Below are 16,256 nucleotides of genomic sequence, written 5' to 3'. Positions count from 1 at the left end.
AGGTCATGATCTCACGGTCCGTGGGTTCGAGCCCCGCGTCGGGCTCTGTGCTGACAGCTCAGAGCCTGGAGCCTGTTTCAGATTCTGTGTCTCCCTCTCTCTCTGACTCTCCCCTGTTCATGCTCTGTCTCTCTCTGTCTCAAAAATAAATAAATATGAAAAAAAAATTTTTTTAAATACTATCTGTCCCTCAGACAGACCAGGTGGCCCCCTGGCTGCTGTTGAGGCACAGAAGCAGTGCTCCACGTTGGGCAGTGCGTGGTGTTTCCAGAGAATCCCAGACATCGTAGCGCTAACCAGACTCCTGGCCGCTTCCCATGCAGCTATCCGTGGCCTCGGTAAAGTGGGAAGTTGAACGCGGAGCCCAGCCTGTACCTCCCTGACCAAGGATAAAAGACCACTGAGGCCAAGCGAACCCCCACAGCCGGCTCTGCCGCTTTCCGGCACACTGTCCGTTCCTTCCTGCACCCGCCGCCACCGGCTGAGGTCTGCGGTGTGCCAGGCTCCGTGCCGGGCCCTGGGCGGCCATGCTGGGTCTGTGCTTGACAGCCTGTGGCTCAGTGGAAGCAGGCACGTAAACAGATAATTAGGGTTCAGTCAACGTCTGGGCCGGAAGATCGAAAGTCAGACAGAGAGCTGTGGGCGCCTAGTGGCTAATACGGAGAAGGCATATCTACAGAGAAGGTGATGTGGAGTTGGCTCTTCTGGACTAGAAAGAGCCCCTTGCTGGAAGGATGAAGGCAGGAGGAGAAGAGTCCAGGCCTTTGCAAAGGCGCAAGGGCGTGAAAGAGCTGATGTTTGGGAGGGGGGGAAACTGCAGATTCATTGCAGACACATCGTGCTCACGTTTGACCGGTGGACCCAGTTAAGAACCGAGTCTTAATCATTTCAACGAGGAAATCTTACCGTTAGGGTCACAGAGGGTTACTCTTGAAACAGAGCGGAGTGGTTCCCCCAGGCAAACAGGAGCACGCCAGCGCTAGCCATCCGACCCGGTCCCCGCCGGGGATTCGAGAGGGACCCTGAACGCAGTTGGGGCACCTACCTCCTCTCACAGAAGTTCCCTGTACCCATTCCTGAGGCTGCTTCACTAAACTCCCGCTTTATTAAGGGTAGCTGGTACGTAAGAACTACTCTCTGGGCTGTGTCCACAAACCAGGGGGAGGGTGCTTTACGGGCTCTTTCAGGGGTCCTTGAAGATGGTTTTGACTCTGCCTGCTTCTTGTCTGATGTCTGATGTCACAGGAAGTTCAGGGTGTCTAGAGCAGGGTGAACTGGGGAGACGGGGTCGGGATGCCAGGCTAAAACGTTTGCCTTCTTTCTGCAAGGCCATGCATGGGCAACTGCGTGGGGTCAGACCATGCTAGGCATGGGCCCCGAGAAGTTCTCTGGAGGCAGTGAGGAGGTGAGCCTGGAATGGGGAGGCCTGTGCATCCTGTCAGGATGCACCAAGATCACGAGGTGGCCATGGGGGAGGAATGGTGCTGTCAGATGAGAGGGACCGAATGTTCTGCTTAATTGACTCCCAAGTCCCCTTACTTCTCATGACTTCCCTGGAGATGGGAAAGTTCCAGCGCAGTGAAATTAAAATGGAATAGAAAGTAGTTTCCTCTGAGAATGGGATCAATTCTTTTTAATTTCACGGGTTTCCCAAGGCCTCGAACAGAAGCAGTCTGTGTTGAGCCTTGGGTTCCTTAAGCAGGGCTACTGTGGCTCCATGTTGGGGCCCCCGCTGCTCTGTGGCTGGGCTCCCTGGGTCCTTCCTCAGTTGGTCGCATTCCTGACCCACCTGATGCCTCCGGGCCCTGTCTCCAAAGAGAAGTTGGTGGCCAGTGTTACCGTAAGAGAACTCCCTAAAAGACCGAAGGAGCAAACCCAGAGGAGGCTGGGATCATAGGCCCTGGCCGTGACCCCGGGCCCGCACCAGTAGGCTTGGTGGCCACATCCCCCTCACTTTTGGAAATAGATTTGTCCTTATAGAGAATGTAGCTATCTCTCATTCGACTGTGAACATTTTGGTTTATTTTCTCTTAATCTTCACAGATAACATACATATTTGACAAAATAGGAATCCTGCTATATCCATATGGTTTTTCTGCCCTGTTGTTTTCAGGTTTGGAATTACATCATTAGCATTCTCTGAAACGGTCCTGTTTTCATGCTCTGTCTTCCTCCCTGGTCGTTTATGTCACCAGCCCCGCCTGGAGGGCGTTTCAGTTGTGGCTCCCGTTCCGCTGTCACTCGTGTCACTTTGCAGAACATCATGACACGCAAATCTTCACTTGGTTCTGAGGGTAACTCTTCTTTTTGCAAAGCAGATAACAGATAATTTTCCTTTATTATTAGTTTACTGATCTTTCAACTGCTAACAAATGTCAAATCGAAACTGGTTTAAAAGAATAGTGGCTGCTCCAGGGACAGTGGGCAGTGAAGACTTATTTCGAACAACATAAATGCTACTTGCACAAAGGCGATTGATTCATGGTGATAATTTGTCAAATTTAGTGAACGGGCCATGTATGGAGACTTGTCGTGCACCGGGGCCCAGGAGGATACGGAGAGGGACGTGAATTGAACATTTGGTGACTGGCCTGGTTTGGTCCCAACTGGTCTGGGCTTCTGGAAAATCTCTCCCCCGCGTCTCCAGCTTCTGAGGCCCCCTTGTGGGAATGGCCTCTGGCCGGTTCCTCCCACGTCCCCTGCACAGGGTCCCAACTCCTTAGACGTGTCTCATAACTGTGGCAGGGCACCCTAGATGAGAGTGTCACATTTAGCCCTAAGTTGGCTTATCTTGGGCTCGTGAGCCTCCTTTTGGGCCTCACTGGTCAATTCCCTTTGAGCCTGTCCAGTAGCTACCGACACTCAGCCCAGGGTCTGTCCTTTGATGTCTCTCTGTGTCCTTTGAGAAGTGGCCTAAGTGGTGGGGATCTGGGCCTAGGGGTTGCACCCTATGTGGTCCTTGCAGACTGGTGCACTCCTGTGGGTTTCACCGTGGTTTTCTGAGTGGATGGTCCACCCTGTACGACTCCTAAACTCGTGGAGGGCAGGGCCGATGTCGGGCTCCCTGTGGTTCCTTCCCCTCAGCGCTGCAGTGTAGTGAAAAGAACAGGGCTCTGGGTTGGGCCAGGCTGCGGTCATTTGTGTGGCCCCGGGCCGCTCACTCAACTTCCTGCAGCCTCTGTCTCCCCACTTGGGCAGTGATGGTGCACAGGGAGCCTTGTGGGTTACAGCGGCCAGGGGGATATCTGCTCCCCCGTGGGAGTAACTGACTGCAGTGCTGTGAGAATCGGTGAGCATCGAACCCCTAGCTGAATGTCATTTCAGGTTTTACGTCCGTCCTTCTACAGGCTGAACGACTCGAGCCGTAGTTTTCTGTACATTCCTGTGTGTACAGTTTATAAACGTGTGTCAAGAAAGCCAGAACCTTGCCAATATGTTGATCCTTGGAAGCACAACGTATTTCTTAACTCTGCTTTTGTGTTATGAACTTGAACACCAGAACTGTATCAGGTGTATTTGTGCCTGCCCTCCTAAAATTCTCAGCACAGTGCCTGATTCTATAGTAGAAAAACAACAAATAGGTCCTGAATATTTCACTAAAATAAAGGTTCAAGTGCAAAGTCAGCATTTCCTAGTGGGGGGGGTGGGTGGGGAGGTAGCTTCTTTATTCATGTGTTCAAGCAGAGGCCTGAATATGTAAGTTTCAATTGTACCCTTAAGTCTGTGCAGCCCAAGACATGCTCCTACAGATTTTGACGGTTTAAAAAAAAAAAAAATTTAACGTTTATTTATTTTTGAGAGACAGAGCATGAGTGGGGGAGGGGCTGAGAGAGAGAGAGAGAGAGAGAGAGACAGAATCCGAAGCAGGCTCCAGGCTCTGAGCTGTCACCACAGAGCCTGACGCGGGGCTGGAACTCATGAACCGTGAGATCATGACCCGAGCTGAAGTCAGTGCTTAACCGACTGAGCCACCCAGGCGCCCCCAGATTTTAACGGTTTTAAGTGTCCTCGATGCCGTGAGAAATCAGGTGAACACAAGGAGAGTGCTCTATGATTGGCGGCTATTGGTGATGACATTGATGTTGAAGAGCATGGTGGTGGAGGCATAAATCAATTTCCAGTTTCTATCGTCAGCAAGTATTCTCGAGATGGAATTCAGATGAACTAACCTGGCAGTACCCACCCTCCAATTCGACCTTGACCCTCCCGCTTAGCAAAAGACTCCTCTTTGGTCTTCTGCCAGGGCATTGAGTCCCAGCCCCAGAGCAGCCAAGCACTGGGAGAGACCGTAACAAACATACTGCCCTGACGCTGCAGGCCAGGGGAGGGGTGGGGCAGGTCGATTTCCCATCTATAAAATGGGAAGGCGTTTGGGTGAAAACTGTTGTTTTGGACTTTCCTGGGAGGCAGTACGGACTTTTGGGAAGGAAGCTATACCAGGAGGCCGGCGGGCGGTGGGGAGTGTGGTACGTGCAGCTCAGGCTTGCTCTGCTCCTGATGCAAAACTCTGGGATTCCCGTCCCCTCTCCGAGCCTCAGTTTCTCGTCTACACAGTTAGAGCCTTCCTGGCTCTAGAATCCTGTTTAAGATGAACTCTTGGTGAGGAGGCAGAGGGCTGGCATGGAGGCCTTCTCAAATCCTGTTTTCTCTTTGTCATTTCTGAACCAGAAAATGACAGATGGCGAGACCTGGACAGGAAATGCCCTCTTCAGATCGAGCAGCCGAGCGCCAGCATCTGGGAGTGCCTGCCTGAGAAGTGTCAGGACGGCGCTCTGTGGCACCGGGAGGCAGCGACCGCCTGCGCGGTCACCAACCTGATCAAAGACCTCAGCCTCAGCGACCACAACGGGAACCCCTCAGCACCCCCCAGCAAACGCCAGTGCCGGTCACTGTCCTTCTCCGATGAAATGTCCAGCTGCCGGACATCGTGGAGGCCCTTGGGCTCCAAAGTCTGGACTCCGGTGGAGAAGAGACGCTGTTACAGCGGGGGCAGCGTCCAGCGCTATTCCAACGGCTTCAGCACCATGCAGAGAAGCTCTAGTTTCAGCCTCCCCTCCCGGGCCAATGCGCTCTCCTCGCCCTATGACCAGGCAGGGTTCCACCACCGCTTTGGAGGTCAGCCCTGCCAAGGGGCGCCGGGCTCGGCCACCTGTGGACAGGCCGGCGACATCTGGAGCCCTGACCCGACCCCCGTGGGAGGCGGCCGGCTCGACATGCAGCGGTCCTTCTCCTGCTCGCACGAGCAGTTTTCCTTTGCGGAGTACTGTCCACCCTCAGCCAACAGCACACCTGCCTCCACACCAGAGCTGGCCAGGCGCTCCAGCGGGCTGTCCCGAAGCCGCTCCCAGCCGTGCGTCCTTAACGACAAGAAGGTCGGCGTCAAGCGGCGGCGCCCAGAGGAGGTGCAGGAGCAGAGGCCTTCCCTAGACCTTGCTAAGATGGCGCAGGTAAGAGCCCCGGCCACACGGGAGGCCCCGCGGGAGCACCTGGGTGCTCGTGGGCGCCTCTGCTGCTCCTGGCCCATCCCAGGCAGATGCGTGGGGCCCAGCAGTGGGTTCTTCCCCTGTGTTTTAAAATCCTCTTCGAAGAACGATGATACCAAGTTCGGTTTTTAATTTTAGTGTCTTTAAAATCAGAAAAGTCAGAAATGCTCTTTCCCTGTGAGCACGGTGCTGGCGGTACAGGGGCAGGCAGATGGCGGGAGGCGAGGCGTTACGGGGGCAGGCCGTTGTCACCCGGCACTGGTGATCCCCTTCCGGCACCTCGCTGGAGCCTCTGTGCCTGAAACCCCGTCCCTGTAGCACAGGCCAGGACTCATTGTCCCTCGGATTAGGCTGGTCCTGGGGTCAGGACTGTGGGTAATGGTTTTAGAGGGTGAGGGATTAAACTGTCAACAACGTGAGACCATCAAGACGCTGTGATTGCTGTCCTCTGTGCCACCTCCGTCCGCCTCGCCGTTCACCGTAGGCGAGGCCTCCGGCCACATGCGCCCGCCCGTGCACTTTATCCTCTGTGTCTTAGAGCCCCGCCTCGTGCTGACACTGATCGCGGGTGTTGATTCGAACGAGCTGAACTTGGGGGTTAATATTCTGTCTTCAGGGCAGTCTCCGAGCCTGAGCGCCCCCTGCGTCTGGTTCTTCCCGAGGGGGCCTGAGGTTGTGAGTTTGACAGTGAGGCCCGGGGAGGGATGGGTGGGGGGTGGGATGCAGTCTGTGTCCTGTGTCTAGGAGGTCCTGCGCTGCGTGCCATGGTTTCCCCTTCCTCTTGTGTTGTTGTGGAAGCATCGGTCGCCGCTGGGTGTGAGGGGACCCAGACCGGCTGGCCTCGCTCATGCAGCCCGTGGCCACTTCTGGGCAGGCAGCCTCGTGGCGGCTCCTCTTGGACCTGACGGCCTTCCTTCAGTGCCCAGGGCTGCCTTTTCAGCCGGACCTCCTTCTGCTGTAGAGTAAAAATGCCGCTTCTGTCGGTGGCATTTCCTTCTCTTCTCTAGACCCCCTCCCAGCCTAGAGATACCTGCCCTCCCCTCCCCTGGCCCACAAAAAGAAGAGGGGCAGGTGTCTCAAGTCTTGAGCAGGCACCTTGCCCCAGAGTCCAGACTGTCTGGCTGTTGGCTCCAGAGCCCGGCCATGGCCCGGGGCAGCTGGAGGACAGGCTCGTGACAGACTCTGCCTCCCCCATGTTGGGGAAGAAACCTCCATCCTCTGCCCTCATTTTCCAGTTTCCATTTCTTCCACCGCTGCCCCCAGGTGTGTCCCTTTCTTTTTCCTGAGTCGTGGACATGTTTTGCTTTACTAGCTAGACAACGGCCGAACACATTCATCAGTGTTGGACACGCGAGTGGAATTTTCCTTCTCTGGAGAAATTTAAATAGGTAAAGAGGCTGGAAAGGTGACAGATTTGGGTGACTTCTGAAGGAAACCCAGAGCCCTGAGTTCTGGGTGCGATAAATGGCTTCAGTGAAGTTTTTAATGTTGAGCTTATTTTATTACCTAATAAGCTAGATAGGTAATAAAAACAACTTCCACGTGTTATTATATTTTACTAGCCACCAGTCGGAGTAACACCACTGGCGTCACTGGAGACGTTTCCCGTCCTCACTCGGGTAGAAACTGTTTCAAAATCTATTGCTCAGTGGGGCTGTGCCCAGATGTGTAGATTGCTTCATTGGCTCCAGGCAGGCCTCCAAGATCCCGGTGAGGCCGCCCTGATTCCTCCCGCCTTTCTCTAGCCAAGGCCTGGGTAGGGCAGAGTCCGGGGCAAGTGCAGAAGGGGCCCCTGGGAAGTGTGTGTGCCAGAAGGGGGCGACTGGAGCCCTGGGGTTGGACCCTGAGCCACCCCGACCAAGCCTCTAGAGCCCCGGCCAGTCCTGTCTCCGCGGGGCTCCGCCTGCTTTGGCTCCCCCATTGTATAATTTATGGCCTCGCGAGGTGGGCCTTGCTTTTCCAGGAGCCTTTTAAAAGCCAGGCCTAGGGCAACTCCAGTGCCTTTGCAGAGAGCCCTGGATCCAGCCTGGAACGTGTAGGGTCCTCTGCCTGGGAACCCCAGGAGCTGAGCATGTCACTGGTATACAGACACCTGCCCCTGGCCAGGTGACAGCTGACGTGGGACCGCCCAGATACCAGCCCCCGTGAGCTGTGGCTTTCTCAGCATTTGTAACTGCTGGGGCAGGAGCAGGGGCTGCGCATCTATGGAAAGACAGGCCTGTAGCCAGGGTCGGCACTGCTCTGTTTCTCCAACCTAGATCTTGGACCCTTTTTTGTAGGTCTTGTGATCTTGGTTTGTAAATACTCACTTTCCTGGGGGCAGGGGGTTCTAACTGAGCATTTTTGTGAAGGAGCCCCTTTGTGTGCGTAGATCTGGGACCAGGTGTATGAGATCGTCACATCAAAGGTGCAGAGTGCCTTTCCGGTTAGACCCTCGGAGTACGGGGAGTTCTGAGAAACCCCGGCTTCCTGAGGCGCTGACTGGGGCCGGAGCCTTCCGGGCCCAGGGCACACCTCCCGGGGTGTGGGTGAGCATGCAGGAGCTTTTCTCTGGCCATCAGTCAGGGTGCCTGGAGCAAGGGTGGGGGGTACCCAGAGCCCCTGAAGCCTCGTCCATCCAGCCCCTCCTGCGGACACTGCCGTCCTTCTAGAACATGGTGTTCACTTTTGGATCTGCAGTTGGGGCCTGGGGGCACAGCGACAAATCAGAAGGCGTCCAGATGAGGGGCAGAAGGCTGGCAGCCCTGGGCAAATTACTTGACATCTCTGTGCAGCAAAGCACATCGTCCCCACAGCTGCTGTGGCTTCTGCCGGAAGAATAAGGGAAATAACGCATGTGTGCGCGTGGGTATAACGTGTCAACCTGTACGTGTGTGTCTGCGACGTGCAGATATATGTACGTGTGAACGTACATGTGTGTCTGTATCTACTGATAACACGTGTGTGTGTATCCTTGCCTGTGTGTACACGCACGACCTAGCGCCCCGGCTGGCGCGCAGGGAGTGCGGACGGGTGCCCCTGGCGTTGCTGTTGCACATGTTGGGAGGGAAGGCGTGGGCTCGTTCTGGGCGACTCCAGAGGCAGAACTAGGACGGGGGTGATGGCCCCAGGAGGCACACTCAGTCCCTTGTGAGGACTCCCTTTTTTCTCTATTTGCCCATCTCTTTCCTTCTGTGTTTCCCTTCCCTTTTCTGCCCTTGCCATTTACTTCTCCTTCTTTGTTCCTCTTCCTGCCTCGTCCTTTCCTTTTGAGAACGGGGAGGAGGCCTGCCCTGCCGCTCAGCTCGGCCCGCGGTGAGCTCCGTGCTCGGAGCCGAGGGTCATGAAGCGGTGTCGGATTCGGAACCACCTCCGCCAGAGGAGGTTGGCCACGTGTGAGCGTTTTGTGTCACGTCTGCAGCCCGTGGGACTAGGTAGACATGGTCTTGGGAGCTCACCGGATGCCCCGCCCTGCCCCTGGCCAGCACCCCTGGGCACAGCTGGCCGGCAGTGGCCGATGCCTCTCGGGCAGTGAGGCCGGACCGCGGTGGGTCGGGGGGGGGGGGTCAGCGATTGCCTTCAGACCTGTCCGCCTTTGCTCACATCTTGTTAAAACCTCAGCGCCCAGCGCACGGACGGGGATGCCGAGCGAGGCTGCAGGCGGCTCCTGCAGCGGGAGGGGGGAGGCTGCAGCGAGGAGGGTCCCCACTGGGAGAACCGGCTCGAGGACCCGGCCCAGGGAGGCCCGCCCCGCCCCGGAATTGGCATCGTAGCCACGCGGCTCCCAGAGCAGCTGCCCGAAGGCGGCCCGGAGTGTCAGTCGCGCCCGCCCCTGCCCGGGTCACATGGTGCTGACCTCCCGCTCGGCTTTCCCCACATGACCCCTTCTGCCCGGTGTTCTGTGTGAATGTGTGCCATTGAGAGCAGGGCCCGGCCTGAGCATCGGAGTTGTTTATCAGCGGGACTTTTGCCGACGTGTTTATTAGTTATCGCTTCTTGGAGACTTGGCGTGGCTGGCAAGCGTCGGTTGACTCCCAGCGAGACCTGCGCCGTGCGTGGCCATTTAGGCCCGGATCGCATGCGTGGGAGCCAAGGTTTCAGGGGGAAAAAAAAAAAAAGCCACAATTAAAAAGAGGTACCCGCCGAATGCCGTGCCCCTGGGTGTCCCAGTCCTTGCTGTATTTTTGACTCCAAGCTGGTCAGCCTGCAGGAGCAACAAATTGTATTTCTCAACAGTGCTTCAAACAGAAGCGAGGCATTTGTGAGGAGGGGTCGGGATGCTGAAACAGAGGTTTGATTGATCGCAGCTGCCCACACACTGAGTCCTCAAACCTCCTGGAGCAAGCCCCAGAACAGGCAGCAACTGTTGTGTTAGCAGATGTTTGAGGGGCCCAGAAAGCTGGCCGGGGGCAGCGTGGGGCAGGGGAGAAGCACGAGGTAGCAACTGTGCCGAGCACTGATCCAGGACGAGTCTGGGAGTCGAGTCCAGGCGAGCGGGGTTGGCTGGGGCCCTGGGGGCTCGGAAGGGCAGGGGGCTGTGGCCCGAAGCCGCCGGAGGGGTATCACAGATGCTCATCAGTAACTCGTGGCTCTTTGTTGGCACGGTGTCCCTGGGTCAGCCTTCCACGGTCCACCCTGCTTGCCAGCGGGGGTTGCCTTTAGCAGGGGAGCGGCCCTCCTCAGCCCCCGTGTGGGGTGGCCCTTCGCACTACTGGCTGCGTGACCTTCCCGCTCAGGCAGCCCCGGCAGCCACAGCCAGCCGTGCTTTTCCTTGGCAGAGTCCCTGGGCTCAGGCCTGGCTCGTCCGAGCCTTTGTGGCCGCCTCCTGCCTGCACTGCCCCCGGCTGGCCACTCTGCCGGGTTTAGTTGCCCGCAGTCTTGCACCCTTAGACCTCTCCTGCTGGCGTGGGGAACCGTGCGGACGGCAAATAGGGGAATTCAGAGATGCATCGCCCTTTACAACACAGAACGCAGGCAGGCATGAGGAGCTGGTGAAGGGCAGTCAACGGAAAGCCCGGGATTTCTTAATTGGCACGAAATAAATGCTAAATAAAAGTAAAGGCAAAACGCACTGTGGGTGCATGGGAGTACTTGCCTCTGATGAGGAACCGGTCAGGATGGGCTCGAACAAAGGAAGAGAGTCTTTAAGACTTGGACCATCAGAGGGGTGGATGGCACGGGGTGGTGGCAGGGGGCACCGGGTGGCGGCAGGGGGCACGGATCCAGCACGTCGATTCTGTGCTCTTGATGGACACTGCTAAGCAGTAGCGTGTTTTCTGCTTGAACTTTGAGGAGGTCTTAGACTCCTCCCCTCCGGGATCCTGGCAGCCGCTGCTAATTGACTGCCCTCTGTCCATCCCCTCACCTGAGGGCGAGGCCTCCAGAGTCCGGGGAGAGTCAGCCACTTGCCCAGAGCCGCGTGGTTCCTTAGGACACTGGGGAGGCCGGAACCGGGGCCTCCTGACTCTGCGTTCTGTGCTCTTCCTGCTGCTGAGATTCATCCGACACGCGGACGGCCCGGCTGGCCTTTCCAGGTAGCCGACCCTGGCGAGACCTAGAGGGCGCGGACAGAGTCAGAAAGGGGCTCAGTTTCCCTCGCTGCCACTTTTGAGCCGTGCGCCCTGGGGCAGGTCACCCCTCCGTAGCCTCCATTTCCTTGTCTGTAAAATGGGAACAGCACTTCCTGTTTCTCCCCGGGGTGGGGCGGCGTCCCGTGGCGTGGGTCCCACCAGCGGCTGGCCCTCGGAGGAACGTCAGAGCCGCACCCTGCGGCCCATCTCCTGCCGCTCTGCTTCCGGGCAGTCAGCCGCTCCCGGGGGAGGGCGTCAGCGGGAGGCCAGGGTCCTGCCAGCGGGAGAGCAGGGAGGGCCGAGCCAGAGGCTAGTTGGAGCTCTCTCTGGGGTTTCTTCCCTGTCAAAAACGGGCACGTCAGCAGTAGCGCGGCACCCCTGACGGGGGTTCTCACGCTTCAAGGAAAACCCCCGTTCAGACTCTCGGATCGCTCCTTGCCGTCCCCGGCTGCCACCACCAGGTTGCATAAGCAACCCGCTTAAGGTCACTCGGATCGGGGCCGAGTGTTGACACAATAGCTTTGATCTCCCGGGAAAAGAAAAATAGAAGGAGTTCAGCTGGGGACATGCCAGGGAGGCAGCTTTTAGTGGCACTTGGTGATTTTCCATGCTTTCGTTGTGAGCCTCTCCGAGCCGGGAGGTGTCTTAGAAGATGTGAGGCAACACAGTTCTGGGGTGCCCAGGGTTTTCTGGAAGGCCTCTGCTTTGGAAGCCGGTTGGGCCTCTGAGCCCTTCGAGCCCCCCCCCCCCGATGTGCTCAGAGCACCCTCAGGTGCCAGGCCCTGCTCTGGTCCCGGGCTCAGGGGCCTGTGAGCTGGGGGCCCGGCCCTCCGGAGGCCAGCATGCCTGAGTCCCGCTTCGTGGAAGCCAGAGTGGGAAGGGTCTGCGGGCTGGGTGACCCTTGCCTCTCTGGTTCAACTCCAAGGGCCCACAGAGGAGGGTTTAGAGAAACCCCGTGTTGCCCCAGCCTGCTGAAGAAGACGCAGACCGTGGGCCGAGACATGGGGAGACAGAGGGCTGGTGGAGAGCAGAGCCTTGGCCTTTCCCGTGGGGTGGGCTCAAGCCTCATCCTGGCGACTTAAATTTACTTGACCCCTTGGCACCTGGTCCCCATCGTCAAGGTTGGGGCAGCAGCCCCTTCGGTCATGGTGCACTGGCAGCACTGAATGAGTTCGTTAGCATGAAATGCTCCTGTGTGCTCGGGGTCAGCCCTTAGTAAGAGTCGGTCGTCATCGCTGCTATTGGTGGTCACATTTTAGGAGGAGAGAGAGAGACTGGTCAGAAGGAAGGAACTGCCCCGTTCATTGAGCGTGAGCTGTGGTCTCTGGGGAGATTCTTTGTTTCTGCAGTTCCGAGGTCCTCAGCCGTATCTCTGCTCCCCAGAAGAGGGCCTGGAGCCCGGAGGCTCATGTGGCTTGTCTGAGGGCCTGAGTTGAGTTGTTGAGTTGCCTCGTTGGGGTTTGGACCTAGGGTTCTGTGACTCCAATGCCAGGGTTTCGCCCTGCTGCCACATGGTAGATGCTTCCCGTATCACAGGGGCGACCGAGTGTGCCTGTCATTGGAACATAGCTGCGTTTGGGGTCAGAAGACGTGAGTTGAGACTCAGTCCTGCACCTGGCTATGTTGTGGCCAGGAGCCAGCTGTCCTGCTTCTCTGAGCCCTGGGTTTCTGACCACGTTCACCGCTGCCCAAGCATGGTCTGCATGGACTGCAGCTTCCTGGGCCTCTCCCCAGAGTCTGAATGGTGGGTCCGGGCCAGGGCCCCGGTGCCAGAGTGTTTCAGAAGCTCCCCAAGTAAGTGGGGTTTGGGAGCAGTGGAGGTGGGCTCAGGTCCAGCCTGGTGCCCCTGCAGAGGCCAGGGGTGGGCTCATCTCAGGTGGAGACAGCACTGGGAGTCAAGGCCCCTCAGTCAGGAGATACTGGGTTGGCCTGGGTTGGGAAAGGGGTGACCTGGAGAAGGGATTCGAGAGCCTGGTTTTGTGCCTTCCAAGTCATCGGATGGGCCCCTGCTGAGTCCCTGTGCCAGCAGAAGAGTGGCATCCCTACCTGACAGTCGACCTTCCTGAGCACCAAAGAGGGCTTGGGGTTGACTTAGGCTAAGCTGGGGACATAGCTGCCTTAGAACTGATGGGAAAAACATCTAACGTGTAGCACCGGACATTTGTTTTTTGTTTCGTTTTGTTTTTGTGTTTAAAAAAAAATTTTTTTTAATGTTTATTTTTGAGACAGAGAGAGCATGAACGGGGGAGGGTGAGAGAGAGAGGGAGACCCAGAATCTAAAGCAGGCTCCAGGTTCCGAGCTGTCAGCACAGAGCCCGCCGCGGGGTTCGAACCCACGAACCCTGTGTGAGATCATGACCTGAGCCGAAGTCGGAAGCTCAACCGACCGAGCCACCCAGGTGCCCCTAGCACTGGACGTTTGTAAGGCAGATCCTTATGTGTGGATTCTTAAAGGTGGGTTCCGAGTCCCTGCTCACCATTCCAGAGTGAATGACCAGGAACCAAGTGTGACCGTTTATGCCTTGTCCAGATGCCGCATGTGTCTGGTGTGTCTGGACCGTGGTAGCCCTTGAAAGAGGCCGGGCTTCCAGAGTGTTCTCACAGCCCATCAGAATCAGCCTCCTGGCGGAAATAAGCCACAAGGCAGCCCTGGAAGAGCTCAGGAGTGACATGGGGTTGGGAGGCCCCCGGGAGAAGCACAGGTGCAAAGGTCGGAGTTAGGAAGGGACAGGGAGGGGGCCCAGCATAGGGGGCCCCAACTCTGAAGTCATCCGGCTTTTATTCTGAGTGCAGGGGGAGCATCAGAGAGTTTTAAGCAGGGGAGACAGTACCCCGGGGAAAGCTCCTTCTGGCTGGGGTGGGCAGCAAAAACTGAGAGCTATGGGGAGATAAGAGGCCGTGGGCGGGGGCAGTGGACGTACTGATTTATGTCAGAGGCTCAAAATGTTTTGGAGCTGGTACAACAGGACTGGCCAATGGGTTAATCTTGTCATTAGCGTCCAAGTCCCGAGTCCGAGACCTCACCAGGTAGAGAATCCATTGCCTCAACCCTAAAGACTGCTTCCTTTAAACTACTGTGTTCGGTGGGTGCTGGTTCTAAGTCCTTCCTGTTAGCTAACCTTCAGCCCTCACTTAGCCGGCATCACCTGTTCTCAGTAAAAGTGAAGTCTGGTCGATCACCGTGATTCATTTGGTTTTCACAAGCATCCTTGGAACCATCCCACCCCCAAATCCTTGCGTATCAGTGCTTTGCCAGCCCAGGCCGTCCTTCCCTGCTATGGAAATTCAGTCCCACCCCTTTCCAGCTACCCCTGTCCCCAGACCCCTGACTCCCGTGCCAAAGTTTCTCAGTCCTTGTCCACTTGACAGCGGGTGCCGTCTGGACTTGGGCTGGAGAAGGCCAGGGGCAGCTCGGGGCCACGGGAGGGTTCTCGTACAGTCTCGAGTGCCTGTCACGCTGGATCTCCCTCAGCTGGGCCACATCTGCTCTGTTTACAGCGGCTGGGGCAGCAGCTTTGGAAAATGTGGGGCCTGCCGTGGCCTCTGAGAATCTACCGACAGAGCCTGTAGTCCCAGCCCAGCCCAGAAGGATGCGGCGGAAGGGGGCGCTTGACGGACCTGGAGGGATTTTGACATTCCCTGCCCTATTCCTGCTTCCTTACTGGGGACGTTGCGGTAACGCCTCCTGGGAAGGGGCTCCAAGCCCTCAGCGAGCCTGGGCGGCTGAGAGAGCCCCGGGGAGGGCTGGCGACCGAGGCGCGACGAGGCGTCACTGAGATGGACGTGTGCTTCGTGAGGAGCCAGGCCCAGAGCTAACACATCTGACACCTGCCTGTGCTTTTGCCTGGTGCACGCCACTGGCTTTCGTGGGGTCGGCCCAGGACGGAAGCTTACGTTCGCCCCTTTTGTCTTTTGCAACACACCCCTCCGTTGTCCCAAGCACTCCAGCGACGTAGACCCTCCCCTGTGGACGCGGGCCGTTTGTTTATTTATGACGTTTCTGCAGTATCGGTGCCCTGAACGACTGCTCCTTCTCCCAGCTTCAGGCCACAGTTTGAGAAGTAAGGAAAGCAAACGCATCGGGGGGCAGACCCTTTGCTGCAGCCCCCGCGTCGGTGGGAACTTGGTCTGAGCGGACTCGGTTGCAGTGGGTGGCGATCGCCTGTTCACGGCCAAGTGATTAGCAAGGCCTCCTTTGAAAGTTGGACACAGTAGGACTCTCGGATAATTCCTTTTGGGGTGGGGAAGCTTGGGCTTGCTTTTTTTTTTTTTTTTTTTTTCTGTCTTGGAAAACAAAAGAAACGGTTGGTTCCAAAATAATAACACAACCGCCAAAAGTTCCATTTGTGAGCAGTAGCACTGAGCTCACATCAGTAATATGTCACTGAAGGCCACCAGGCGCCAGCCCTTTCCCTGAGATAGTGCAGGGTCCTATAATGCAGTTAATCTTCGCGGGGCGGGTGGCAGCGGTGGTGGGGGCTGCAGCTGTTTCCTCCCAGAGCTTGGAGCGCGGAGAGCGTGCGGAAGCCTTGCCTGCAGCAGCCAGGGCCCAATCGGGGGACAGAAACCACCCGTATGTCCACCGAGAGGTCACTGGGAGCACTTGTTAATTGGGTTTCTGGAGGCCTGAGAAGCCAAGACATGAGCAGCAGGTCTCATGGAGGAAGCGACTGCAGGAAGCCGCTCCCGCCCCGGCGAGGGCGTCAGAGGGAGGAGGCTGCGGTTCTGGGTTCTGCGGGCTCCGGAGCTGGGCGGCCACAGCCCCCGGGGCCCGCCCGAGCTGAGGACAGGAAACGCGAAGGAGCCGGTCCCGCGCAGCAGCCGCCGTGAACAGGACGCAGTGCGCTGCCGGGTCAGGAATCAGACCGGGTGACAGTGACAGCCGCGGGAAACAGGCAGGAAGATGCACGGCCCTCCTCCCTCCTCCGGCGCTCCTGTGCACAGAGCCTCGAGGGGGCAGATGGCAGGGCCACTGGGCGCCGGGCTCAGGGGGGCAGCGGGGCCTGGAGCTGAGCCCCGGGCTCTGGGATCTGACGCTGCTGCTGTGGGAACGTCTGCCCTCTGCCCACCACACGGCTCTGGGCAAGCGTGTCCTCTCAGTGCCATCTAGCATCCCACACTGCAGGAGGGGGGGGTTGTTTTCCCTCTTTTCCGCTCCTTCCCTCCTTGTCTTACCTGGTGTCGTTGAGTGTTTGGCACTCAGCTGGGCCCTGAGGATATCTCT

General features: G+C 57.5%; 1 protein-coding gene across 1 annotated transcript in view; it reads left to right on the top strand.

The window, feature by feature from the left end:
* FAM53B (family with sequence similarity 53 member B) overlaps window positions 1–16,256 on the top strand; it is a 74,916-nt gene that overhangs the window by 15,867 nt on the left and 42,793 nt on the right. The window contains exon 3 of the mRNA XM_042908050.1: window positions 4,669–5,447. Within this exon, the coding sequence (XP_042763984.1) occupies window positions 4,669–5,447 (779 nt within the window). The remainder of the gene's footprint in view (window positions 1–4,668; window positions 5,448–16,256) is intronic.

Source organism: Panthera leo, chromosome D2 (assembly GCF_018350215.1).
Source record: "Panthera leo isolate Ple1 chromosome D2, P.leo_Ple1_pat1.1, whole genome shotgun sequence".
Lineage (NCBI taxonomy): Eukaryota > Metazoa > Chordata > Mammalia > Carnivora > Felidae > Panthera > Panthera leo.
The sequence above is the reverse complement of the archived record's forward strand: the minus strand, read 5'-3'. Positions and strand labels throughout refer to the sequence as shown.